At 39.3% G+C, this 26,102-nt stretch overlaps 2 protein-coding genes across 5 annotated transcripts; one reads left to right on the top strand and one right to left on the bottom strand.

Annotated features, from left to right (window-relative positions):
• On the top strand, positions 1-13,461 carry CPT2 (carnitine palmitoyltransferase 2). 4 transcript variants are annotated; one of them, XM_060773534.2, is made up of 5 exons: positions 1-330; positions 3,765-3,845; positions 4,090-4,196; positions 8,200-9,504; positions 10,602-13,461. In XM_060773534.2, exons 1-5 carry the CDS (start codon positions 161-163, stop codon positions 10,931-10,933), a joined length of 1,995 nt encoding a protein of 664 aa, XP_060629517.2. In that variant the 5' UTR covers positions 1-160; the 3' UTR covers positions 10,934-13,461. The 4 variants fall into 4 exon arrangements, with proteins under 4 accessions (XP_060629517.2, XP_060629518.2, XP_060629520.2 ...); XM_060773535.2 differs by lacking the exons at positions 1-330; positions 3,765-3,845 and adding exons at positions 6,219-6,474; positions 7,530-7,731 and having other exon boundaries at positions 4,107-4,196; XM_060773537.2 differs by lacking the exons at positions 1-330; positions 3,765-3,845 and adding an exon at positions 6,219-6,474 and having other exon boundaries at positions 4,107-4,196.
• Positions 13,124-24,115, bottom strand: CZIB (CXXC motif containing zinc binding protein). Its single transcript, XM_060773539.2, has 8 exons — positions 23,975-24,115; positions 23,796-23,879; positions 21,094-21,150; positions 19,369-19,450; positions 18,267-18,298; positions 17,887-17,964; positions 15,206-15,271; positions 13,124-13,298 (listed from the first exon to the last, which is right to left on the bottom strand). The coding sequence occupies exons 1-8, from the start codon at positions 23,978-23,980 to the stop codon at positions 13,221-13,223; spliced, it is 483 nt and encodes a 160-aa protein (XP_060629522.2). The 5' UTR covers positions 23,981-24,115; the 3' UTR covers positions 13,124-13,220.
• Positions 24,116-26,102: the final 1,987 nt, after the last annotated feature.

Genomic DNA, 26,102 nt, shown 5'->3' with positions numbered 1-26,102 from the left:
GACCCGAGGCTGCTAGGCATTGTGGGAGTTGAAGTCCAAAACCCTTGGAGGGCCGAAGTCTGCCCACGCCTTTCAGCCTCCTCCTCCTCTTCCTGGTCCATCCTCCTCTCAAGGGCGGCCTGCTCTTGCTCTCCTTCTCCTGCCGAGTTCGGGGCCTGCCATGGCGCTGCTGGGCCTGTCCTCCTCGCCCTTCCGCGGAGCCCCCCTCGCCCGCCTCCCGCCTCTCCTTTCGGGGCCCCGGCGGAGGCGCTACGGCCAGGAGGCCTCTCTTCGCCAGCACTTGCACCGCAGCCTCGTCCCCACCTTGCATTACCAGAAGAGCCTGCCCCGGTAAGGCCACGCAGGGCTCCCTTGGAGGCCGCATCCACACTGCGGAATGAACGCGGGTTCGCGCCTCTTGGAACTGCCACGGCTCAGGATCAATGCAGTTGTCCTTGGCAGGGAAGGTAGAAGACCTTGTCAAAGCAGCACAGCTCTTACGAATTCCATTGCCTTGAGCCCTGGCAGCTCCAAGTGGTGTCAAACCGCATTCATTCCACAGTGTGGATGCACCCCAAGAAGCACACTCATTCATTTGTAGGAATGGATTGCTTCCTCTGTAGAATATCCAATGTTGCACTGCCCTAAGGTTAATTGATTGTAGCCTCCTACTGAAGCAAGTGTAACAACAAAGTGGGAACTGATAGACTATGTGAGAGAATTGTGACACTTTGTTTTCATTATAATCTTGTCATGATTTATCTATATAAATAAAAATGTAATGTTTGTTTGTGGGATTAACATAACTCAAAAGCCACTGGACGAATTGACACCAAATTTGGATACAATACACCTATCAGACCAACAAGTGACAATCACTCATCAAAACACTGAAAAACACAGCAGAAGAGACTTAAAAAGCCATATAATATAATATATATTACAGCGCATGCACAAAAACATACATACACATACACATGCAAACCCACATATATACACAAATATATACACACATATACACATACAAAACACATATACACAGACTGGGCCACAGCAACGCGTGGCAGGGGACAGCTAGTGTGTGTGTGTGTATGCACACAATATCACTATGTAACAAGATTTTTGTTCCTGCGTTATAAATGTCATTTCCTAATTGCTTCTGTCATAAAAACGTGGGAAAAAACTTCAATTTTTGCAGGACATCCTGCAGTACATTTCTCTATAGTTTTGAAGTGAAGATCTCATAAGAGAACCAACTCAACATATGTGTTGTTGAAGGCTTTCATGGCCAGAATCACTGGTTGGTTGTGAGTTTTCCGGGCTGTCTGGCCATGTTCCAGCAGCATTCTCTCCTGACGTTTCACCTGCATCTATGGCAGGCATCCTCAGAGGTTGTGAGGTCTGCTGAAAACTAAGCAAGTGAGGTTTATATATCTGTGGAATGTCCAGGGTGGGAGAAAGAACTCGTGTCTGCTTGAGACACATGTGAATGTTGCATTTGGCCACCTTGATTAGCATTGAATGGCCTTGCAGCTTCAAAGCCTAGCTGCTTTTTGCCTGGAGGAATCCTTTATTGGGAGGTGTTAACTGGCCCTATTATAATAATAATAAATAATAAAACTTGATTTGTACCCTGCTACCATCTCCCCAAGGGACTCGGTGTGGCTTACATGAGGCCGAGCCCAAATAAAACAATACAAGCAATAATAACAACAATACAAGCAATTAAAATAAAACATAGACAATAAAATAATGTAAACATTAACAGTAAGACAACACACGATTCAAACTATGGGAAGGCCAAATGTAAAATTAAAATGGAAAATAATGCTGGAACATGGGCGAAAAAGTGATGGGGCGTTTTGTGAAAAACATACAAGCAGACCTAAAACAATGTAAAGTGCTGTATATATCTGTGGAATGTCCAGGGTGGGAGAACGAACTGATTGTTTCCTGTCTGGAATTCTCCTGCTTTCTGAGTGTTTCTCTTTTATTTATTGTCCTAATTTTAGAGTTTTTTTAAATACTGGTAGCCAGATTTTGTACCCATCGTTTTCATGGTTTCCTCCTTTCTGTTGAAGTTGTCCATATGCTTGTGGATTTCAAGCATGTAATAAAGTAAATACAGTCAATAAAGAGCAACACTTGAAAAATTGGCAACAGCAAAAGATTTCTGATCATAGCCATTTTAGACATTAACACAAGTCCGTTGTACAGTGTCTACAGTGAACTCTCCAAAAGATTCTTCAGCTCTACTTCTTTGTTCACTGGACTCAGACTAGTAAGAGCTCTCCTAATTCCCTACTGGATCTACAGTGTTTTGTGGATCTTTTGATTCCTAGCGCAGATACAGTGCAAAACAGAAACACCACTTTCAAAATATACCATGATGAGAAATGTATTAGTTTAGTATGAGAGTGAGAGAACAATCTGAGTTGCAGCTAGTAATGAAAGCCTTCAGCCTTGTATTGTATGTAGGTGAAAGGTTAGTGCTACAGGAAGAAGTGATTTCTGTGATTGCTATCGCATATACGTTTACATTAAATAGGTGTCCTTTTACCTCCTTAATAATGAGTGCCAAACCAAAAAGAGAGAGAGAGAGAGAGAGAGAGATCAGAAGAAGTGAAATTATTTCAGTTTTTTTACCTTACATATTGTTACTTGTTGCTTAATTCTTAATAAACATACTTAGGATCATACTGTGAATATTATGGTTAACCACTGGCACCAGAATTCTCAGAGGATAAGTTTGCTCTTTAGCTAATAAGATATAGTGTCCACCATGAACTGTGACTTGAGTTGATGGAAACTTCCTATAACTTAACTTGCAGCTCTATGGGTCTGACTTTGAAAGGGGAGATCAGACCTATTGTGGAAATTCTGCATATATGTATATTGTGTCAGGGCAAATGAAGAGAGGGTGGCTCAGAAGGGTTTGGCATGGATAGATAAGGATACCATAAGGATACCATCTGAATCCACTTTGGTTCATGGGTCTCATGGCATGGGGGAAATAACACACTTTCCCTTCAATTACTTGTTATGACAGTGAATGTGGTGGAAGGACTGTCTCCTTCATTTACTTTTATTCTGCCTACAGAAGCATGGTAGAGTTGTGAATGCTGGATTGCCTAATCCTGGAGTGTTCTGCACCTGCATATAAACTTGTTCTGCTAGTTTCAAAGATGTCTTAATGTAGCATCTTCATTTCAAAGAAATGCAGGTCAAATGCTATTCATTTATACTTATAGCCAGCCGTTTAGGTAGGATGATTTGTGAAATTATGGTCATCCCTCCAAATTTGCAGGTTTTGGGGGCACAGGATCCCCATGAAAGGGAAAAACCGCAAATAAAAAAAAAGACTGTATATTTTCCCCAGAAACAACACCTCTCTAGGAAATTCTAGATCTTCTGGCATAACTCTATGGTCAACTTTTGGTAGAAGCTGAACACAGAATCACATTGGAGGACCTAGAGAGTCCTAGAGAGGTGTTCTCTCTAAAAATCTTGAGGTCCTAGAGCATTTCTGTCCCACCAGGCCTTTACAAATTGATGTGTTGGGCTGTTTTTAATATGTTGCGAACAGCTTTGAGTTCCATTATCAGGAGAATGACAGTATATAAATGAACAAACTAATAATATTCTTAGAATCCCTTTCAAACCTATATTTTGGCTATAAATTGCTCAGTAGTCTAATCTTGAATGAGCAAGTGTTTTCCTGAGTGCTTAGTAGAATACTTGACACAATTTCTGATTGTTTTAATTCTCTCTCACTACCTTATTAGTTTGCCTATTCCAAAACTTGAAGATACAATTAGAAGATACTTGAATGCACAAAGGCCTCTTCTAGATGATGATCAATTCAGGTAAGAACAAAGGGGAAACCAAGGATCTAACCCACAATGTTGACAATAATGTCTGTGCACTAACACATAGAGCTAAGGTCTCTAGTCCTGCATCCCAAACTTTGCTGCCTAATTACACATATCACTTCTTTGATATGATTTAGGATGCAGAAAGGAAATTGTCATATGGGATTTATCAAGATACTTGACCTCTCAGGAAGAGGCATAGAACCTTAATAAATTTCTTTCTCTTTTTTATATAAAGGAAAACTGAAGAACTTGCTGCCAAATTTGAGAAAGGAATTGGCCGAGAATTACATGAGCAGTTGATTTCACAGGACAAGCAAAGCAAACATACTAGTTATATTTCAGGTAGGAAGCTCATTGTGAAACTTATTTTCTTGATTTCAGTTCTCCAAATTGCTGAGTTATGAATCACTGTGATCTAGTTCAAGGTCAGATTATGCTCCTGTTGAGGCCAAAAGAATGTAGGCTGGTCCATTCATTCTTACTTATCCTAGTTATTGAAATAACTACGAAGGATTGGCCTGGATCTGAACTAAGAGAAGACTTCTTGAACTTGTCTCATGGTTTTCAGTGAATCAGTTCTAAGTTCATTTAAATTGGGCTCAAACCCCCTATGTTTTAAGACAGTGGTTTTCAACTTTCCTAATGCTGCAGTCCCTAAATACAGTTTCTCACATTGTGGTGACCCCCAACAATAAAGTTATTTTCATTGCTACTTCATAACAGGAATTTTGCTACTGTTATGAATTATAATGTAAATATCTGATATGCAGGATATATTTTCATTCACTGGACCAAATTTGGCACAAATACCCAATACACCCAAATTTGAATACTGGTGGGGTTATGGGGGGATTGATTTTGTTATTTGGGAGTTGTAATTCCTGGGATTTATAATTCACCTACAATCAAAGAGCATTCTGAACCCCACCAATGATAGAATTGGGCCAAACTTCCTTCCATGATGAACAGAAAATACTGTTTTTTCTTATGGTCTGATCCCTCTGACACCCCCTCACAACTCCCCCAGGGGTCCCGACCCCAAGGTTGAGAACCACTGTTTTAAGGCAATGTTGAGCAAACTGGAAATTGGATGCCTGTTAGTCCAGTCACTCTTGCATATCACTAATTAAAGCTGTAGTCACTAATTTGTAAAGCAATGTATCAGAGTCTATTGTTTACTATTATGATGGCTTAGATTTCATGTTTGTTCTAAAGATAAGCTGTGTGTGTATGTTTACATGGCCTAAGAGAAAAGGTAGCAGAGCATATACACTCATTATATGCAGACAATTCAATTTTCAGTTTCTACTAGCTTGTATTAAATAATTTTAGGCACTTGATAAGAACAAACTTCACATGGGTTATGAGAGAAATGTTGCTACTTGGATTTGACTTGAGGTACAGCTATACTGTAGAACCACTGCAGTTTGATAGCACTTTAACTGCCATGTCTCATACTATAGAATCCTAGGATTTCTGGTTTGCTAAAGTACCAGCACTCTGGCAGAGAAGGCTAAATACCTTGTAAAGTGACAACACTCATTATTCCACAGCATGGCTGTTAAAGTAGTGTCAGACTGAATTAATTTTACATTATAGATTCTCTTTAACTAAGGGGCCACAAACACATAAGTCACCCCACAGGAATCTATTCTTATAGCTTCTTTCTGATTTGATGATCATTTGGGGACAGGAGATAAAGGATTTCCACTCCTTCATTCCAAGGAGATCTGGCATTTAAAACCCCACATTGATGACAGTCGAGGGTTTTAAAACTGTAGTTTTAACATGTGTTTCTTTGGCAGAATGGTTTCATCTGTGGAAGAGTGGGTTAGGCATCCACAATACTGTACTGACATCTCCCAGAAAACTGCCTCTCCTTCACTAAAATGAGGCTTTAAAAACCAAAAATTTATTTGAGAGCCTGACTTCAGAAGGTGGTGTATGTGTGTGTGTGTGTGTGTGTGTGTGTGTGTGTGAGAGAGAGAGAGAGAGAGAGAGAGAGAATATGGATATATGATTATGTGGGAGATTGGATCATATCAGGGCATAGACGCATAGCTCTATCCACTAGTTGGCATGTGGCACAAGTGTACTTACTCCAAAATTCCCACGATTCAGAACAAAGCCTCATTTGGAGCAGACATTACTATACTGAACGGGCCAGTGGTCTTGCAATATGGCAGCCTGTTATAGCCCTGCTTCTTCTCTTAAAAGGTAAAATGGTTCAGTAACATTAAGGTAAAGGAAGATTTATTGCTGCAATAAAAACTATATATTTGTGATAAGGAAATTATGTAATGAAGGAAAATAATGACTGTTATGACTAGTGACTGATTCAAAACAAATGTAAATCTGTTACAGAGTGTTCAAGCAAGCACCAGTCTTCAGAGAATCCAGCTTAGTCCCAACAGTAAAACTGCCTCTAAAAAGACAGTCAAGATGAGAGAGAGGAAAGGACACATGCTTCAGCCCTTAAGAAAAGAAATGTTTTTTAAAAAATATTTTGCCAAAGAACAAGAACATGAAATACGAACAAAAGACAAGGGCAACAAATGAAGGGAGTCAGCAAATCAAATAGGAGAAAGTGAATAAAGAGAAGAAAAGCAAGCAAGCAAAGGTTTATATAGCATTTAGCTTATTCCATTTTAAATGTTATTTCAGTCCTCAAAAAAGTTCCCCCTTAGCATGTATTTTGCTGGTGCCTATAAAATATCCAAGAGACTAGATGTACTTATACACACCTGATGTTGTTATAAATTTAATCTACCCCTCCAATATTTTTTCTTTGCTAAGAATCTTATTAAACCAGTCAACTAATTGATGTGTGATAGCAATGAATCACAGCCAATTCTCATTGCACAGCAAATAAAACTTTGTATTAAAATGTACTTGCTTGCTGTACAGCTGATAAAAAATAGAATGATTCTGTGCTTAAGATGAGCCAGATCCTACAGAATATTGAACAACAAAATGTGTGAAGGAAAAATGTTTGTCGTATAGATGGGACATGATTTTTTTGTTGTCCTCTCTCCTTTTTTCTCACTCAGTATTATATGAAAGTAGCATAAGTGTTGCAAAATTTTGTCTAAATTAAGGTTGGGAGATTGATAGGCAAATGAAGCCTCATAGCCTGAAGCACAAATGTTGCAAGGTATTTATTTGTTCAGTTGAAGATTAGATAGGCAAGCAAGAGCAGGTAAACCAACTTAGCCAATTCTGATATGGAGAAGTGTGTTCAGAGAGGAGTATGAGGAACAAATGCTTCATAGTGTTCACAAGAGGGGAGCTTTTTAATTTTGTCTTCTATCATATTTTGTATTCCAGTATATGAGACAGAACACACATCTTGATCTATGAATTGATATCTCTGAGTGACTTTCAAACAAAGCACACATTTTCTCTTGTTCCCTTACCGAGATTATATTTGCTTAAATTCTGCTTCCTCTAAAATACTTAGTAAAAGGTAGCAGAACATGTTAAAGTATAGGCAGTGTTCGGTTTTACACTTCCCCTAAGCATTTTTGTTGTCATTCTGACTTTTGTGGAGCACAGTACTATACTAAGATATACTAAGAATCCTCAGAACATAAGCTGGAAATTATTCTAATATATTTGTTTTGCAAGTAGTAGTACATTGTTACCTTTCATCTCCTATTTACATTTACTTTGCAGCCCTCATATTTGTGAAGAAAATCTACAGTTCTTAAGACAAGTCTAAAACTCAGTCACATTAGTGGATAGAATGAAGACAGGGATTAGAAGTGAATCTTGTCTGAGGAATTGAGACTTGTAGAAAAGATGGAAAGGAAAGGACAGCAGAGATAAAGGAAGATGACAAGGAAAGACCAGAAGAGACAGACAGTCAGGCAGGAAGGTAAAGAAGCTATTTTTTTTTTTTGTTTTTCCCTTTCAAAAAGAGCACATTGGTAAGTTCCAAAGGAGAGTGAATTGTGAATGGGAATTAAATGTAAAATTGGATCCTAAACCAATGTACTATGAAAGTTGTATGTTCATTCCACAAAGAAAACATGAGCAATCCTATTTTGGATTGCAGGAACCTGAAATAGAATTGAATCACATGAAAAGGCAAATTGTTGACATTCAATTTGCTCCCAAACAGTTTCGCGAGAGGCCCCAAGTTTTCCAGATTTTGAGGGTGTATGAGAAGGGAGGCCGTAATTCTGTCAGAATAACTTAATTGGCTCTCACCTTTGCAAATCGATCTTATGTGGCATCTCATAGCCAACAATAATCACATGCCTCTTTCAAGATTGTGGCACGTTTATAACATGTATTCTCCCTTTGGTCTCTGTCTATTTCTTTTGCCACCTCTCAATGTTAGGTCCCTGGTTTGACATGTACCTACGAGCACGTGAATCAGTTGTTTTGAACTACAATCCTTTCATGGTTTTCAATGCTGACTCCAAAGTGGATTATAACAACCAGCTCACAAGGGCAACTAACATGACTGTTTCTGCTTTGCGATTCTTGAAGACTCTCAGGGCTAACATTTTAGAACCAGAGGTTTTTCACCTGAACCCAGCCAAAAGTGACACTCAAGCTTTTAAAAAGTTTGTTCGTTTTGTGCCTCCTTCTCTGTCATGGTTTTGTGCCTATATGGTGAATGCCTACCCACTAGACATGTCACAATACTTCAGACTTTTCAATTCTGCTCGGCTGCCCAAGCCTAACAAGGATGAACTGTTTACAGATGAAAATGAGAGGCATTTATTGGTGATTAGAAATGGAAACTTCTATGTATTTGATGTGATAGATAAAGATGGGAATATACTGAAGCCTTCAGAAATTCAAGCACATCTACAATTCATCCTTTCTGACAATAGCCCAGCTCCAGCATTCCCACTTGCATGTCTGACTACTGAAAACCGGGACATATGGGCAAAGCTGAGACAGGAGCTACTGGAAAATGGGAATGCAGAAACCTTAAGAAAAGTAGATTCAGCAATATTTTGTCTGTGCCTTGATGATTTTCCAATTAACAGCGTGAACCACTTGTCCCATACCATGTTGCATGGTGATGGCATCAATAGGTGGTATGACAAGTCATTCAACCTCATTTTAGCCAAAGATGGAACTGCAGCAATTCACTTTGAACACTCTTGGGGAGATGGTGTTGCTGTTCTTAGATTCCAAAATGAAGTGTTTAAAGACAGCACTCAGACACCTGCAATTACCCCTCAGTCTCAGCCTGCTGCTGTTGATTCTGCCTCATCTGTACAAAAACTGAACTTTAAATTGAATGATGCCTTAAAAGAAGGAATTACCCAAGCCAAACAAAAATTTGATGCTATTGTGAAAACATTGACTCTGGAGGCTCGACAGTTTGAAAGAGGAGGCAAAGAAATGTTAAAAAAACATAAAGTCAGTCCTGATGCTATTGTTCAGCTCGCCTTCCAGATGGCTTTCCTGCAGCAATATGGGCGAACTGTTGCCACCTATGAATCGTGCAGCACTGCAGCTTTCAAACACGGTCGCACTGAAACCATTCGGCCTGCCTCTGTCCACACAAAGGCATGTTCAGAGGCCATTGTCAGAAAGTCATCCAAGCACAGTGTAGCAGAGCTGCAACAGATGATTGCAGAGTGCTCCAAGTATCACAACCAGCTCACAAGAGAAGCTGCTATGGGTAAGCGGTTCTGTTTTTCTTCTGCAATTTGCATGGTAACATCAAGCAAGCCCACCTTTTTACTAATGAAAGTGTGCTCAGCCATCTTAACCCTTTTAGGATAACATTTAGGATATTTACACTAGACATTGAATCATCTCACATATCCAGTACTTGACCTGAATGAAAAGTTTATCAACTTCTCTGTAGTATGGTTAAATCCTATTGAGTTTCTCTTCAACTCCTAAATGTTTGAAAAAGATTGCTGTCAAAATAGATCCTCCAGAGAAGTCAGTCACAGTGGAGTATGATATTTCTTACAAGCTCATTATATACACAATGTCTTTTTCTTTCACTGCAAAAGAAAGAGTTTACTAGAAATCTGGAATATTAATACACTGGACTCTAGATATATGCTGGGATTTGGTTCTAGGACCTAATGTAGATACTAATCTCTGTAGGTGCAGAACTCCCAATTATATAGTAAATTAACTTTATTATGGTCGATGACCAGATCGTAACAGGGGGACCCAGTCCCACGCACCCAATTATATAAAATGGCATTTCTTTTATAAAACGTCAAACAGCTCAAATGAGTGCCAGGGGATGTGTGAAATGATGGGAGGCTACAGCAGGGTATGACTACACATTAGTGTAGTGCTCTATGCATACAAATCAAGGTTTGTTATGGGGATTTTTCAAAAATATTTTTGAACTTTGGTAGGTTAAATCTGTGCATGCTGAACCTGTGATATGGAGGGATAACCGCACTCAAATTTTGTGACAACTTTCAGTGGGGCTTTCCATCCTTCATCCCTGCTTCAATGTACACTCTCATGAACATTGAGAGCTTCCAAGAATTTTTGAGACAACTCTTAAATAAGTACCATTTATCTGTGAATTTGATCCTTGTAGAGAAAAAGGAAGGTTTATAGCCAGTAAACAGTAAAGACTCCAAACTAACAATGTCAGAAGTTACCCGATTTCTTCTGCAGCCTAAATTCATGGAAAACAGCTTTAATGTTTAAAATTTTTAAGCTAATTTACTTAAAAATTATTTAACATACCTGAGTTTTTGTTTTTGCAGTGCTATTCATTATTGCATTTTGTGTTGGCAGGCCAAGGCTTTGATCGGCACTTGTATGGCTTGCGGTGTCTGGCGGAATCTCAAGGAACCCCTTTGCCAGACTTTTATCAGGACCAAGCCTATGCACACATTAACCACAACATTCTCTCCACAAGTACTCTGAACAGCCCTGCTGTCTCCATGGGTGGATTTGGGCCAGTGGTGCCTGATGGTTTTGGTGTAGGATACGGAGTACATGATGACTGGATTGGGTGTAATGTTTCTGGCTATCCAGCGAGAAATGTGCAAGAGTTTGTCCAGTGTGTTCACAAGTCACTGGATGATATTTTTAATGTTCTGGAAGGTAAACAGGTTAGTAACTGAGCCACAACAGGACTGGCTTTTTAAAAACTTGGGTGATACCAGTTCATCTTCAGCTAGAAAATTATTTTTAACATTCTAGCTGGATGTTCAGGTTAGCATCTACTTCTGGGGGGAAATGCCAGAATTAAAATAATGTGTTTAATTGTTTTGGTTGGGTCTCAACATAATCATGTTTAGAGTTTGGTAAACTAAACTAGTTCCAACCTCATACAGATACCTAATTTTAATATTGATTGTAAAATAAAATTTATTTTGTGTAAGTATTTGCCAAGAACATATCACTGCAGACTGAGGCCTAAATTCTTTTCTTAGTCCCAACTAGACTAGAATCAGTAAATCAGTTGAATTGATGTGTTGACTCAGCAGATGATTCAATGAGCCAACTTGTTGGGGACTAACCAACAGCATACAAGCCATATTTAGGCTGACTGATGTACTGTGTAGGGTTCTTTCCTTTCTAATATATACATCAATTTGATAATTTTGATATATAATCATAATATAATAAACAGATGATCCCTATAGGAATGCATTAGGCAGTTCACATGCCTAATTCAGACATCCTCAATCAAGCCTTTTTGTTGGAATACATCCCAAGAATGAAATCTTTTTGAGTAAAACTTACCCACCAACTGGGAAGCCCTTGCTAAAATAGCAGAGTTTTCATCTGATTTCTCCAGAGAGTTACATTGTGATACTGTATGACTTATAGAAAACGGTTTGGTGAATCGAAGCAACATTTGCTAGAATAACTAATCTCATTCTTCAACTGAGAAGAGTTCTAGTTAAAGTAAGCTTTAATTATACAGATTATTGTTTAGAAAACCCAAATTTATCGTCATGTAACTTATCCAACAGGGCTAAACTAGAGACTTCAGACTTAACTGGTTTGAGTCGGATCTCAAAAACTTGTTCTACAAAACATTTTGGTTCTTTTTATTACAATTTTTGCATTCCTCCCTTACCAACATTAAGGTTCTGCCGGACTTCACTTCGAACGTTTTAATTAATGCAATTCTTCTCTAAAATGTGTTTTTAACATGCGAGCTCATAAGAGTAACACCTCAAGGACAAAATGAGTTTGAAAGAATCTAAATGTACATGTTGCACTGAGGACAATAAGCACTTTGAACAGCTGCCTTACTTTTCTTATTATATTTAGTAGAGCGTCAGTCTAAAATATGTATGCTGGAAACCATTTGCCTCATTTATTCAAGTGAAATTTAAATGTGAACTTCCAGCAAATCTGTACTAAATATTCATGCTTTTGTGATGAGAAATTACAGCTGGAATGCATAACTTGAACATGAAGGTTTGTTTATTTGTATCCCAAATGTTCTACACAATCCCGATTATTTCTGATCACTGAAAATTTGCATGGATGAAATTGTGGTAGATGCATTGTGGTAGATGTGGGGAGGAGAGAAATAGGAATTTTTTTTCTAGGAACTTGAATTTTTCTTATGGTCTAAGACACTTTCTGTAACAGCAGATATGGTTAATAGCCTTCATGTTAACAAAATGGACTTCTATCAGGACCAAGTTCCTCTGATTTTTTTAAACTTCTTTGCTGTCTCGTGTCACATCCTATACAATATATGAAATCCCTTCATGATCTCTAAGAAGGAATAGAATGCAAGATGGCACAAACATAGAGGTGAGGAAATTCTACTGCAGGACTGGCACTTTGCCCCCAGATCCTGCTTATGGCTATCTTCAAAGCCTAAAGAGCCCAAAGATTATTACATTGCCGTAAGGTACTGTATACTGCAGCCAAAGAGGTCTTCTATTCCTTAGTGAAAGGTGAAGGCATTTTTCAGGAATTGCAGAAGAGCAAGATTTTCACGTTAGTAAAAAATACACTGTTAACTGTTGAGATTCTTTAATCAAAAGTCTAATGCTATTACCCTGGACATTTACATTCTCTGAAATGCTTTTTAAAATCTATTACTTTCAAGAAAGAGAAAGCACACATTTCAAATTTCAATTATGCTGATAATATGTTAAACTTTCTGTGTTAAATGTGAACGATGGTAAGAACTTAGGCGTATGATATTATTTCATGTCAATGAGAGCTATTACAAGAGGTAAGGATTTTCTGCCCCAACCATACTGCTACAAATCTCAACCTTTTAATCAAGCACATTAATTAAAATGCAGTGGTCCTCTGTATGCTCCCACACCTTTCCGTGAAGTAGAAAGTATATAACTTTATTGCAGATCGTACACAAATAAATTTAACAACATGGCAATATAGAAAAGGATTTCTTACAAAACAAAAAAAGTTTCAGCATTTCACAAACCTATGTGTAACTTCATAGATGCCAACTGATTCCTTTATCTTTTCATCATACTCATTCCAATCCTGTGGGATTAAATACACAATGTTAGCTCTGAGTGTCTATGTATCTATATCTATCTATATATGTATATGTTGGGATGAAGCTACAACATGGGATCTTCCAAGTTACACAATTAAGGATTCTGCGTTGCATTTGAATAAAGAACAGGGAAACCTTCAGCTTTAATTCATCTTATTATCCTTATACTTCTTAATATTTCTGACTTATAATGTCTCTAAGGTGAGCCTATCATGGGGTTTTCTTGGCAAGTTTTTTTTGGAGGAGGTTGCCTTTGTCTTCTGGGGTTAAAAATATGTGACTTCCCAAGGCTTTCCATGGCTGAGCAGGGGTTCAAACTCTAATCCAACACTCAGACTAGTACCCACATTGGCTCTTAAGCTAACATTTTAGCTTAATGAAATGGACTTTTTGTTTGTGAATCCTTCACTTGTACAAACAGGCTCACTATCACTCCGAATGAAAGGATTACATTTACTAAGCTATTGGTCACGAGACAGACTGGGTTTCTTGTCAAGAAACAGACTTGACATAATCACTGATGCTCAGAGTTTAGGAAGGCTGATGGTGAATCCTGAGCTTTCCAAGGAGATTGCTTGACATCCTCCTTAACAGTTCTGTCACAAACGACTATTATAGTAAATCAAGGAGAACTGCTTGCAATCCAAGGCTTTAAACTGCAAAAATTATTGCAAGGCTACATCTACCCCAGTGTTACTCAAGAAGAAGACTTTTTTGCCGTTAGTAGATTCTTACTGCTAGTCATCTACTTCTGCTTATTACTGAAAGCAGGAGTGGGGAAACTGCAACCTTTGGGATCCTTGGAGAAGCACAAGGGCATTTTGCACCCTTCTAACCTCTTGCTGGGCACCCCCGGGACCTCTACACCCTGAACAAAATGAAAGGCAAAATGCTACTCATGAAGGTCTTTTAATGGTGGTTCAATGGAAAGAATACCCCCTCCCAAAACTCTCAAAATTGGTCATGAACTGGAAGTCATGTTTCATTTAATTTCCAGCTACAAGATGGCTGATTTTTAGGCAACCACAGTCTGCTGGAGGGCACCAAGGAAAAACCTGACCCTCATATCAGCCGCAGTTGCTGACCCCCATCCAGAAGCAGATTTGCAAATGCAAAAACAATGGCTGATTGCTATATCTTAATGCATTCACAAACACCAGATTTCATCTATTGTACAGTATATCTAGACAGGCCTAGAAAAGATGTGTGAACTCTGAAAAGCTGCTCACAGTCCATATAGCTGTAACTGATACTGTTTAAATGGAAATCTGGTGATACTAGGTAGATTTATGTATTTATACAAGAGACAACTTTTAAGAATAACACGTTTTTAAAGTCTCAAGATTAAGATACACCATATTTTGTTTTTCATTAAAAAGTTGGTTTGCAATAGCTAGGTACTGGGAGTTTAACCTTTTCATTGGATGAAAATCACTCATTTGAAATTGATTTATAAGAGAATGGAAAATTTGCTTGAAACTCAAATGAGCTCTAGGAAAGCAAATGTTGGAATATAGCAACAAGAAAAATCTTCAGCTGATATACATTGAGATACACATATGTGATCCAGAGACTATGTGAGCTTCCCTGCAGGTGCTACTTACACAACAACAAGAAATATATATTTAGTTGCATTCTTGTAATGCAAAGACTGAAACCCACAAAATTCAGAGAGAAGCGCCCTGATCCTTTTAGATAAGCAGCTTGGTTAACGTTGTTTCCACAGCTATGTGACCATCTTACATTAAAGCACTCAATACAGTGCAGCATCCCTTTGATCCCAAGACCTCAGAGAATATGGAAGGACAAAGCCATCTTTTTTCAACGTCTATTTCAGATCCCAAGCCCCAGAGAGCATGAAGGTATTTTTTAATATAATCGGAGACTGTACCTTCTCCAACAAGTTGATGTCGCTGAAAGGTGTGCCAGACTCTGCACCATTGGCAGCAAAACCAGCCTATAAACATATAGAAATGTATACCATCATGTCTACATTATACAGATAGGAAGACAACAGCAAAATAAACCTGACTGAGAGAGCTATGAATCATGTATCACCGGACAAGTTTTTAACTTGGAAACAGATGAGATGCCTTTCCAGATGCACAGCTGTGTTAATCTGCTGTAGTACACAATACAGTGGCATTTTAGCAGTGTTTTAAACAGTTATGTTGTTTGAGTATAGCATTCAGAAGTCCTTAGCTAGGCTAGTTATGGAACTTGTAGTCCAAAACAATCACTCTTCTAATAGCTGTCTAATTCAGGGTAACATCACATTCAAGTTAAAATCATGTGGGGGTGAGTGGGTAAAGGGCAATTTTCTAAATACCGGTATTGTTGGACTTCAATGTCCTTTGGCTTCTAAAATACTGTATTTGCCCCAACCCCTACTTTAAGGTATCACAACAAGCATTTGTTTTAGCATATTTCTGGTAAAAAAAACTGTATGGAGTGGGCTGCCCTCTGCTGGCTATAAAAAACAAGCAGCATCCAAAAGCATTTCAAAAGAAAATTGTACACCAGGATGGAAAAAGTGTAGCCCTCCAGGCATTGCTGGACTTCAATTCCCAGGAGCCAATGTTAAGAAATTTTGGGAGTTGTAGTTAAGTATCTGGAAGGCTGAATATTTTCCACTGCTGCTCTACAGGCAGCCCTCAAGTTACATGTAAGATAGGTTCTATAGGTTTGTTCTTAAGTTGAATTTGTATGTAAGTCGGAACAGGTCAGGCAAAAAAATGTACTCTTTGTAATTTGGCCAAAAAAGGTGCACATTATAGTTTATGTGTGATTAGAAACCCTTTTAAAGAAACAACAAAGCTTCCAAACAATGGGGAGAAAACTCCCATTGAAATTGATAACCCTTTCCTGTTTATCCTTCCCAGCTTCCTTGGGGTGCACTTATGGTCTGGAATGAATGCAGTTTGACACCACTTTAACTGCCCTGATTCATTGCTATGGGATTCTGGGAGCTGTAGTTTTACAAGTTCTTTTGCCTTTTCTACCAAATAATGCTGCTGCCTCAACAAACTACAAATATCAGCATTGCATAGCATTGAGTCAGGGCAATTAAATGGTGTCAGACATGAAGGAGAGGTGGAGAGAGAGGGGGAAGACACAGGTGATATTGATAGGAAGAAAAAGGAAAGGAGGGTGGAGAGACATCGATAGAAAGAGAAAGAGGGCTTGGAGAAATATCCATAAGAGGAAACAGGGTTTGGAGAGAGATGGCTAGAAAGAAAAAGGAAAATGAGGTTTGGAGAAATCAATAGGAAGAAAAAGGAAAGGGGGCTCGGAGAGACTGATCAGAAGAAAAAGGGTTTTGGAAAGATATCAACAGAAAGAAAGAGGAAAAAGAGTTTGAAGAGATATCGATACAAAGAAAGAGGAAAAGGAGTTTGAAGAGATATCCATATGACAAAAGAAGAAAAGGAGTTTGAAAAGAACAAGAGGAAGAAAAAAGAAGATTGTCGTAAGAAACAAACCAGAAGAATGGAAGAGAATTATGGACACTGAAGTCCCAAGATCTGTAGTTTAAACTAGGATTAAGTTGAATCGGTATCAACAATAGTATGTGAATTCCCCTGTTGTCATTCTAGTTTAACTTAGTCTTAACAAAATTCATATTTTTCATGCCCTTTGCAAGGTGCAAATGTATACTTGGGGTACTATGTAACCACAAGGCTGTAGTCAAAACTCAAATCATGTACACATGCAGTAACACCACCATAACCCTCTTGAGTTGTCTTCCTCACTCAATATTGTCCCAAAACAGAAAGTGGTGCCAAAGATACGAGGGTTATTCAAAAAGTAAACTTATATGGATTGTAGCATAGGTATTACATTATTTTTCCACATAAACACGATTCAGTTCAATACATTTTGTCATCCATGGGATGAGTTTTTGATGCCTGTGTCATAAAAGTTTCCCTCTGCCTTTTTCAGCCAGTTCGTCACTTCGATTTTCACCTCGTCAGTCGGGAAAAGTGTTTTCCACCAAGGTGTTCTTTCAATTTAGTGAACAGATGGTAGTCACTGGGTGTAAGATCGGAGCTTTGAGAGGGGTGGCTTAAAACATCCAAACCAAATGAAGACAACAACTCTTGTGTTGCATGAGTGGTGTAAGGACATGCACAAACTCCTGCCATCAGTATCCCATGACGTTTGTTTCTGTGAAGTTTCTGCATGGTCTCACAACATATTCCATATCCATTTTGTCACATGCTACATTGACATTACGTCCTCTCCATAAACTGAAACGATTTTGTGATGAATCGCAGCGACGTTCATGCCCTTAGCATTTAGGTAGCGTATTACAGTGTGAACTTCGCACTTGGAGGGAAATGGAATAAGGACGCTAATCTCTAACCTTCACCACAATGCCAGTCAATGAGCTACTGATGACTGGCACTGCTCGTTCGCTTCCACTGGCTTGCTGCTACATGGCAGTGATACCAACTTTCCCCGAGAAAATTCCCCACAAGAGCTACGCGCCTTGTAACCTTACTTTCCGAATAACCTTTGTATATTAATTTAGGTCTAATAGAAAGATGCTCTGAAAACTGAAGAACTTGCCTGTGGTTGAAAGTCAACTGGTTCAAGGCCACGGCATTCAAACTCCACTATTGTCTTAAATGTCTCATTGTCTTCAGCCTGGAATTAAACCAAAACAGTAGTTAGCTGTTCAACTGCAAAATTTAAAAGGTAGAAGAAAATATGTATTACACAGAGAGTAAGGAGGGAGAACAAATAGCTATCCAAACCACTTAGAAGTCTGCTCTGGAGGCATGGGGAGGGGAGTGTTGTGGGGAAAAGGAAATATGTTTCCTCCAAAACTGGCTGAAGGATTTCTGCTGGTGTACGATCTAACTGGATTATGGCTTTTAAACATTCTCAGATATAAAAATCATTAAACTTGCCATATAACCCATAACAATAGAAGGAATTTAACTTACATTGTAAGGTTTCATTGTATGACTCAAAATATCTGAAAACAAAATATAAAAGAGCAATAAAGATCACCTGTATTTTAAAATTATCAATGTAATACACATATTGATTCAGTGATGGTGCCCGTGGTGGTGCAATGTGTTAAACCCATGTGCTGGCAGGACTGTAGTTCGAATCCGAGGAGAGCGGGTTGAGCTCCCTCTGTCAGCTCCAGCTCCCCATGCGGGAACATGAGAGAAGCCTCCCACATGGATGGTAAAACATTAAAAATCCCGGCATCCCCTGGGCAACATCCTTGCAGTCGACCAATTCGCTCACACCAAAAGTGACTTGCAGTTTCCTGACATGAAAAAAAGTTCCATGATACTTACATTTAAATAAGTTCAGTGCAATTAGAATATAAATCCCTAGATGAATTGGTTTATAAATGGGGTTTCTCACTTTTTAATAAAGAAGAGTAAAAACCCATAGGATGATCGATAAATTACAAGAAAAATGAACAGTACTATTTATCTCTCTTTCCAAGGATTATGGTATATTTCTCTTGGGGCAGGGATTAGGTTTGAATCCAGGGAGCGGGATGAGCTCCTGTCTCAGCTCTAGCTTCCCGTAAGGGGACATGGGAGGCTTCCCATAGGATGCTAAAACATCATAAATCCAGACGTCCCCTAGGCAACGTCTTTATAGATGGCCAGTTCTTTCATATCAGAAGTGACTTGCAGTTTCTCAAGTTGCTCCTGAAACACACACACACACAAAACCTGCTTTCTCAAGCAGAAGTTATGCTCCAGTATTTTAAACATTAAGATATCACAACAAGAACATAATGAAATCAGAGAGGCTAAGTGATGAAACCCAACATATGAGATTATCTTCCTATCCAACAAAACCTGTGGAATAAAATGGTCTTCAGTAGGCAAAAAGCAGCAACTGAGAGCACCGCTAGCATTTAATGGGCAAAGCATTATTTAATTTTGGTGCAACCATTGAGAAATCTGTAGTGAGTCTCTAATAATGAAATCACATTTAAAATGTAAGGCTCTGCCCTAAACTGAAAATAATCAGTTGTATTTTAACTTGCAGAAGCATAAACAGAATCCAGCCTACCTATGGAGTTTTCTCGGGAACACAGCTTGCATTTCTGCACCATTGTGGCACTCCCCCGGCCTCCTTTGAGAGGATGGCTGTCCTAAAGAATATTTTGAAGGGAAGAGTACTTATCCTTAGAAAAAAAAAGTCTAGTGCTGTAATTGAAACCCTATTTTATTTAAGACTAAAATGTTATACATATATAGATTATTTCTTTAAGAAGAGCTCACGGATCACAACTGAGAGAATTGCCCTTCACTGCAGGTAAAATCTGTTCTTACAATAAATAGTCAATTATTTCTTCCAAAAAGCTTTTTTTTAAAAAAAAAAAGTTCACATTTTACCAATTATAGCAGGCCAAACTAAAGATAATGACAACCATTTCACTGAATGACTGTGTACAAGGAAGTCAAGACACTATGACTGTACAGTCACAAATTTAATGGGTTTGGAGAAAAAAATGAAAAAGATAGCAGTGCTAAACCACTGACTATGAATGCAAGGGAGCAGATGCTCACACTCACATCCAATAATCCTTTTGTCAATAAGCCAGTCCAGCTCCGAGCTATGGGACTTTGCTGCCCAAAGGATGATTAGAGAAAACCTTGCTCTGAGTTATCTTATGCAGAAAAAATATCAATCAGCAAACAGCCAAATTTTCCATGCCATTCACCAGTATATTTCATATACTAATGTGTATATAACCATAAACTCCCTGAAACTAAGTAATATTTTAATCTCCATATATATGAGTACAGCAGGCTTCAACATGTTGAAAATTTTGTTTAGGGCTACAGACAGCCAGCTGTAAGTAGCTCGAGTGTATATGTGTGAGAGAAGCACTGAACATTTACTATACTGCTCCCTATTCCAAAGCTCAACAACAACCAGGAAGAGAAAATGGTATCACCATTGGATATGGTGGCAAAAGATTTGTACAGCAAAAAAAAAAAAAATCATTTTCACGAGCTTAGACCTCTTCAAGTGTTTTTCTCCCCAATCCTTAGTCATAATGGGGATGCTGTAGGCTAAAATATCTGACACACCACAAAGCTGGCCTCTAAAAATGACAATGGAATCATTTCTAAGACTGCATTTTTTATTTATTTATTTATTTATTTATTTATTTGAGAATAAATCCTATTACATGCAGTGATTTCTAAGCAAACAGATGAGGTATCCACTGTTTTTTGGTTCTTGGTCCCCGCAAATCTGTTGTTGCTCAAGTTCCATTATATACAATGATGTAGCAAAATAGTGTTCCTTGTTTAAAATGGCAAAACCAAGGTTTTGGAAAAAAAATGATAAGGGAGGTAAAGGGATATTTTTAAGCCACTGATGGTGCAATTCATGGATGCAGAATCTGTGGCTAGGGAGGGCCAACTGTATAGCATTTACCTATCAATTGCATGCCTTAGCTCATAATAGCAAATCCCTGCTTGAACTATACAATCAATGCCTCACCATCTGACAGATGGATCTGGAACATGCAATCCAAAAAACTTTCCAAGCTCTGAATTTTACTTTTAAATTTTACTTTTAAATTTTACTTTTGCAGACATTATAAATGGTGCAAGTGTATAATCTTTCCCTGAAAACAAATATAAGGTATCATCCAGATGGAAGCAAATGTAAATGATGCTGTTTGATGGTGTGTGTAAACAAATATCCCAACCCTAACACAGTCATTTAATTTTCACACAGATCATAAATGTATTCCTATATTCTCATTTTGAGACTGACCATTAGTCGTAGATATTGCCATTTTTCTGAAACTTCACCACAGTTCCCACACTTCAGCTGAAAAAATAAAACAAAATCAAATGTAGATTACCACCGATGTGCAAACAACTGAAGACTCCAACTGCAAACCAGTACTAATGCTCAGATTGAGATGTGCCAAGACATACATGGATATAAATGACGAGGCAATTGTAACATATTCTCCACCAAAAAAAACTAATCAATATGAAAATCCAGATCATATTTTTGGGAAATAGCATTAAAGACTTTATAAAACATTACAAAATGTCTTGATCTGTGCTTTTACAAAGAGGCTATAGGTGCAATCACAAGAATTAGACTTTATATTTAAGGCAGCCTGCTAACACAGTGGTTGCTGTTAGTTAAGTGAAGAAAAACAACATACCCATTCTTAATTGTATACACTTTTAAGAAGGTAAAAGATTCCAACAGAAGAGAAGTGTTGTAAAATTGCAAGGGAAACTTTAAGTGATGTTGTGCTTTGACAATCTGAGTACAGAATTATAGAGTTGGAAGAGACCCCAAGGGCCATCCAATCCAACCCCATTCCACCATGCAAGAAAACACAATCAAAGCTTCCCCAATAGGTGGCTATCCAGCCTCTGCTGAAAAACCTGCAGAGAAGGAGACTCCACCAGGTTCTGAGGCAGCACATTCCCCTCTCTAATAGCTCTTACAGTCAAGAAGTTCTTCCTAATGTTTAGCTGGAATCTCTTGCAATTTGAATCCATCAAATGAACATTTTGAACACTTTCCATAAAATGGTGACTGAAGATGAACTCGGAAGGAAGGAAAAGGGACCAGGCTTATTTTCTAAGGCCCAATGGAGCAATGGGTTCAAATGACAGGAAAAAAAAGAAGATTCCAATTGAACAAGAACTTCCTGGCTGTATGAGCTGTTCAGCAATGGAACTATCTTCCTTGGAGGCTTTTTTCTTCTCTCTCTTTTAGGCGATCCCTCATGTCTGAGTGTGATTGCCTTCCAAGTGTAGGGTCTTGGCTGTAGAAACCTATTCTTGATCTGCATGTTTTTTGCAGTGAGGACATTGACTTTCAGGTCCCGACACAGGTTGGCTTGACGCACCCTCCTCTTGGCACTTCCCTTTCACCTTCCATTTGTGCCTCTTTGAATTCCGCAGCACTGCTGGTCACAGTGCTTCCCAGGTATCAGTGTCTATGCCACAGCTTTTAAGGTTGGTTTTGAGCCCATCTTTAAATCTCTTTTCCTCTCCACCAACATTTTATTTTCTGTTCTTGAGATGGGAGTACAATAACCGCTTTGGGAGATGGTGCTCAGCCTTTCAGATTAGTGATCAGTCCAGCAGTATTGATGGCGAAGGATCGTTTTTCCCATGCCTTCTTCCTATGGCTACAGTTTTGCACTTATCCCATTCCCAGTTCATTTGTTTACTGCCTGGCCATGTGTTGAGTAGCTTACCACCATCAAGTGCTGTTTTTAATTGAGTTTAGTTTATGTTTTATATGTCTATATGTTGTATATAATTGTATTTTAAAATTTGTTTTTCATTTTGTGTTCTGCTTTTAGGCACCTTGTGCTATGTGTAAGCCACCCCGAGTCCCTCCCGGGATATGGTGGCGGGATACAAAAATAAAGCTGTTGTTGTTGTTATTATTATTATTGTTGTTGCTTCAATGCTGATGGTTTTTGCTTCTTCCAGAACATTGACATTTGTTCGCCTGTCTTCTCAAAAGATTTGCAGGATTTTTTGGAGGCAACACTGATGGAATCATTCCAGGACTTGGGTGGGACGTCTGTAGACAGTCCATGTTTCGCAGGCGTATAACAAGGTTGGGAGGACAATACTTTTATAATCAAGTATTTTGGTCTCTCTACAGATGTTCCTGGTGGCACAGTGGGTTAAAGTACTGAGCTGCTGAACTTGTTGACCGAAAGGTCGCAGGTTCGAATCAGGGAAGCGGCGTGAGCTCCCACTGTCAGCCCCAGCTTCTGCCAAACTAGCAGTTTGAAAACATGCAAATGCGAGTAGATCAATAGGTACCGCTCTAGTGGTGATCTAAAAGATCTGTGGTAGCCTTACAGATCTGCTAAAATGCTTTTTAATCTGAAAAAATGGGGGGAAAACTTTTAATCAGTTTTCTTCAGTATAAGGGAAAAATTCTGGTAGATTTCCAATATTTTGCGAAATGGACAGAAATAAATTATTAGGATTTTCCATCATTTGTTCATATTTGTGTTTTCAGATGTCGGCCACATGATCTTGGAGGAGTCTATGGACAAATGGTCTTCGGCTTCAAAATGGAGATGAGCCAACCCGAGTTGACACAACTGGACTTAATGTCAGGGGAAAACTTTTACCTTTTTTACAGATGTCCCAATCCTCAAACACACTCTGCTTTATTTGAAAAAAAAAAATGCTGCTCGCAGAGCTGAGGCGGTGCTGAATTCCAATGTCAATATTAACTTTTGTGGAGAAGTGGCTGCTGAGATAGCGGAAATTGTCAACATTTTCTAACATAACACCATTAAGTTGGCATTGCAGAGGGTATGGCTTTTAAACAGAGCCTGGTTGGCCATCTGTCTGGAATGCTTTGATGGTGCTTTTCCTGCATGGCAGGGGGTTGGACTAGATGACCCGTGTGGTCTCTTCCAACTCTATCATTCTATGATTCCATGCACGCCCTTCCTCAATGGAGCCTACCTTGAGGTACCACCTAAAGTCCTCCCCGACAGGCCTGAGGTTGGTAATGTTTTCCAAAGTGGCCTTGAACTGCAACCCGATCTTCTGCAGAAAGAGAGAGGGGCCGTCAGGTCAGTTAGCCCCACCCCAGCCCACGCTCAAGGCCTCTACATTGTTGCAGAAGGAGAGCCTTCTCTTACCCCCATGGCACGAAAGGGAAAGCGAGGAGAGGGGCTTCCGAAGCACAAGATTCAGGGCGCAAGGCTTCTGCACCTCAGAGCAGCCACGGCGAGGAACGGGAACAGCTGCTTCTTAAACATCGCGAGGCTTCAGACTCGTCGCTTCCTGCATGTATGAAGTTATACTCAGCCGGGAAATGCCCTGATCCAAGATGGCGTCCGACCTACCGTTCTCAACCATTCGCCGCTCCAGATATTTCAGACTACACCTCCCAGAATTCCTAAGCGATGACCACACTCGATGGGAGTTCTGGGAAGTGAAGTCCAAAAAAATCGGGAGAACCAACGCTTAGGAACTATTGCTGGGGAAGCTATCTGGAAAATGTTATAACGAAAGGGGTGGGGAAACATTGGGTCCTGGGGGTGACTGGGATTCCTGCTGCATCTCTACACTGTAGAGCAGTGGTTCTCAACCTGTGGGTGCCCAGATGTTTTGGCCTTCAACTCCCATTAATCCAGTGGTTCTCAACCTGTTGGTCCCCAGATGTTTTGGCCTTCAACTCCCAGAAATCCTAACAGCTGGTAAATTGGCTGGGATTTCTGGGAGTTGTAGGCCAAAACACCTGGGGACCCACAGGTTGAAAACCACTGCTTAATCCTAACAGCTGGTAAACTGGCTGAGATTTCTAGGAGTTGTAGGCCAAAACACCTGGGGACCCACAGGTTGAAAACCACTGCTTAATCCTAACAGCTGGTAAACTGGCTCGGATTTCTGGGAGTTGTAGGCCAAAACACCTGGGGACCCACAGGTTGAAAACCACTGCTGTAGAGTTAATGCTGCTTGACACCACTTGACGCCATGGCTCAATTCTATGGAATCCTAGGGGTTTCAAACTGCATTTACACAGTGTAGACCAGACATGGGCAAACTTCGGCCCTCTCTCACAATTCCTACCGGCTGTTAGGAATTGTGAGAGATGAAGTCCAAAACACCCAGAGGGCTGAAGTTTGCCCATGCTTGGTGTAGACAGGCTCTTCAACTCCCAGAAGCTCTGGTCAGCATTGCCAGGAAGCATGGGTTGTGGGAATTGTCCTAAACGCAAAACCAAATCCCTGGCATCCAAGGCTAACACTCTGCAAACTGAATAAGGGGACTGCATGTTTGGTTGTCACGAAAGAGCAGCCAGTGGTAGGTTTTTCCACTTGTCATTATTTTGTTTCTGCTTTGGGGAAAGTGAATGAAGAGGTGCTTATGGGAATTTCTTTCATTGTAGAGAAAGTCCTTGGATGGTTCTCTGCCTTAGGCAACTAAATGTGTTCAGATGACCCTTTCTGAAAGGCGGCAGATTCTCCAGGCCTGAAAATAATGTGGCTGTGATGTTATGGACCTTTTGGGGAGGAGGATGTTGTTGCATTTATTAGATAAAAGGAGGTAATGTGATTGTTCATGCAAATTATAGAAGATGCAATAAGGAAAGTGTGAGAGGAGTGATAACAACAATAATAAAACTTTATTTATAACCCTCCCCATCTCCCTGAGGAGATTTGAAACTCTGGGTGTCAGTGTTGATGGGGATTTTGAAATGTCTCAGATATGACAGAATGAAAGGTTTGGTGAGTTTGGCCAGGATTAGGAGTCAGAGATTAGAAGAGTTTGGGTCGGAGATAAAGCAGTCAGGATTAGAGCTGCAACAGAGTTGTAGTAAGAGTGTCTGTCAGGATATATACGGTATGTATTAAATAAGTTTCAATCCTGTTTAATAAAATCATTATATTGGCCAACACACATTTTGGTTCCTCAAATGTTAACCGTTTATTGGTATATTTAACCTGATGATTCCAAAAATGCCAACCATTTCCCCCATCAGCTCTAGTTTTTGAGATACAGAACATACACCATCTACTAGTTGCCATCTGTTCACCCATAGAAATATAACCCTATCTAAGAAGCTAGAGCTGATGTGTTCTATCCAAATGCAATTTTCTGGATCATCACACCAAATAACCCCAGGATCAGACCTAAAAACCAAGACACCAAGAAACCATTTTTTGTTGGATGGTGCTACTTTCACATTATTCAGCTGAGCCTTTGAAAATACATGTTAGAAAGCTGAAGTTCAATAGCTGATGACACCAGTGGATACAGAAA

The sequence above is a fragment of the Anolis sagrei genome, chromosome 4 (assembly GCF_037176765.1).
Source record: "Anolis sagrei isolate rAnoSag1 chromosome 4, rAnoSag1.mat, whole genome shotgun sequence".
Taxonomy (NCBI): domain Eukaryota; kingdom Metazoa; phylum Chordata; class Lepidosauria; order Squamata; family Dactyloidae; genus Anolis; species Anolis sagrei.
Note: the sequence above shows the minus strand (reverse complement) of the source record. Positions and strands in the feature narration are given on the sequence as shown.